This window comes from Polistes canadensis, unplaced genomic scaffold, assembly GCF_001313835.1.
Source record: "Polistes canadensis isolate GaletaPanama2010 unplaced genomic scaffold, ASM131383v1 scaffold_33, whole genome shotgun sequence".
Classification (NCBI taxonomy): domain Eukaryota; kingdom Metazoa; phylum Arthropoda; class Insecta; order Hymenoptera; family Vespidae; genus Polistes; species Polistes canadensis.
In genome coordinates, this window is record NW_014569580.1 from 869,620 (window position 1) to 871,339 (window position 1,720).

At 30.2% G+C, this 1,720-nt stretch overlaps 1 protein-coding gene across 1 annotated transcript; it reads right to left on the reverse strand.

The window, feature by feature from the left end:
* Positions 1–643: 643 nt before the first annotated feature.
* Positions 644–1,414, reverse strand: LOC106784281 (inducible metalloproteinase inhibitor protein). Its single transcript, XM_014743639.1, has 3 exons — positions 1,316–1,414; positions 905–1,029; positions 644–834 (listed from the first exon to the last, which is right to left on the reverse strand). The coding sequence occupies exons 1-3, from the start codon at positions 1,365–1,367 to the stop codon at positions 706–708; spliced, it is 306 nt and encodes a 101-aa protein (XP_014599125.1). The 5' UTR covers positions 1,368–1,414; the 3' UTR covers positions 644–705.
* Between the last annotated feature and the right edge of the window lie 306 nt (positions 1,415–1,720).

The window sequence follows — 1,720 nt, forward strand, 5'->3', positions numbered from 1 at the left end:
TGTAATTAATTTGATATTCATTTTATTTTACGATTAATATATTATAAAATGAATCAGAAAATAAATTTCATTTATTCTGACACGTAATATATATATATGTTTTGATGAAAAGATCATCGAAGCGTTTGGAATCTTTACGGTTTTTTGAATTCGTATGCTTGAAACTCCTACGAATTACGTTTGAGAGAATTGAAAACGAAGAGAGGTGGAAAAAGGAAACGGTCGGCAAGTTGGAGAATGTTCCACGAAGCACTTTCGACTTCTTGCCGGATTACATTACGGAACCAAATATTGAAACATCCCTTGAAGGCTGTGGTCAAGCCTCTTTGACTTTCTGCCGGCAGACGACTTCGTCAGCAGTCGGCTAGCTGGCTGGCTGGCTGGCTGGCTAGCCGGTGAAAGTTCTTGTTTAATCCTTCAAAATATGATAGCTCGGAGAATGTTAGCTACTAAAGCACATTTTCTTTTTTTCCTCCCCCCCCCCACTCCCCCAAACTTTTCTCCTTTAATTCTATTTTAAACTATCCTAATTTTCGATCTACCAACGTGTACTAATCGAATGATTTTAATTTCCATCCAAAAACAAAAATCTAAAACAGATCGATAATATTTATTTCATTCAAATACATTTAATCATCTTTTATATTAGGTTTTTCATTTAAATAGATATTTATTGAATTATTTGTGTTATATTAGATTTATTTATCATTGTTCTGCATTACACGGTACGGGAGTACTTTTTACTTTTTTAGGAGGACATTCGTTGATAGGTACACACACGTCATTATCGTTTCTAGCGTATCCATTTATGCAGTAACAGCCCTCGTTGCATTTCTGAAATGAAAAGTAAAAAATCTAATACTATGACGCAAAATATAGTAATGTGACCTAGTAATACACTTACGATATTTATGATAGGACATGGCTCTCCGAGAGTATCGCACCGTGTTTGGCAAGCTGAACCACATTGATATTCTTCGTTTGGTTGATCACAAACAATCGGTGGTTGATTTTTTGCATTCACAATAACTACAATAATAAAATTGAACATTGAAATATATATAATTACATATAAACCTGTAATATATAAATAAATTCGATCGAAACTTATGATCAAAAAGTGAATGTTTTCTATAATGATCTATCAGTATTCGTGTTGTTCATTTATGTAGGCACCTATTTTTGTTTCTTTTTTTAATTATTAATTCTTTATGAAGCGAAAGATTAGCAAGAATATTAGTAAAATATGTAATGGTATTTTCGAGAACACTGAATTATATATGTATATATAAGAATATTATTCGAATTCACTTACCAAACAGAGTAATCGTTATAGTGACGAATAAAATAGAAAAAATACGTGACATGTTCTGCGAAATTATCGTCTCCTACTGTTTAAAAGTGACGTTTAATACCGAAGGTGTGATCAGCTTATATAGTGTAGCATGACTAATTTTGTATTTACTTATCTTTTATGTATAATATTACATGCAAGCAAAATGTATGCATGGTAGTAAAGTTATTAATCTTGAGAATAAATTGTCGACAAGAAATTGTCATAATTAATACAATAATAAAAGATCTTTCTTAACTGCATATATTTGTAAATGAATAGTATAAAAATATACAAATATATTTATTATTTATAATTTTAACCACATATTTGTAAAAAATGCAAAAAAAAAAAAATACTTCGTTGACAAGTTTAAAATATCACCAG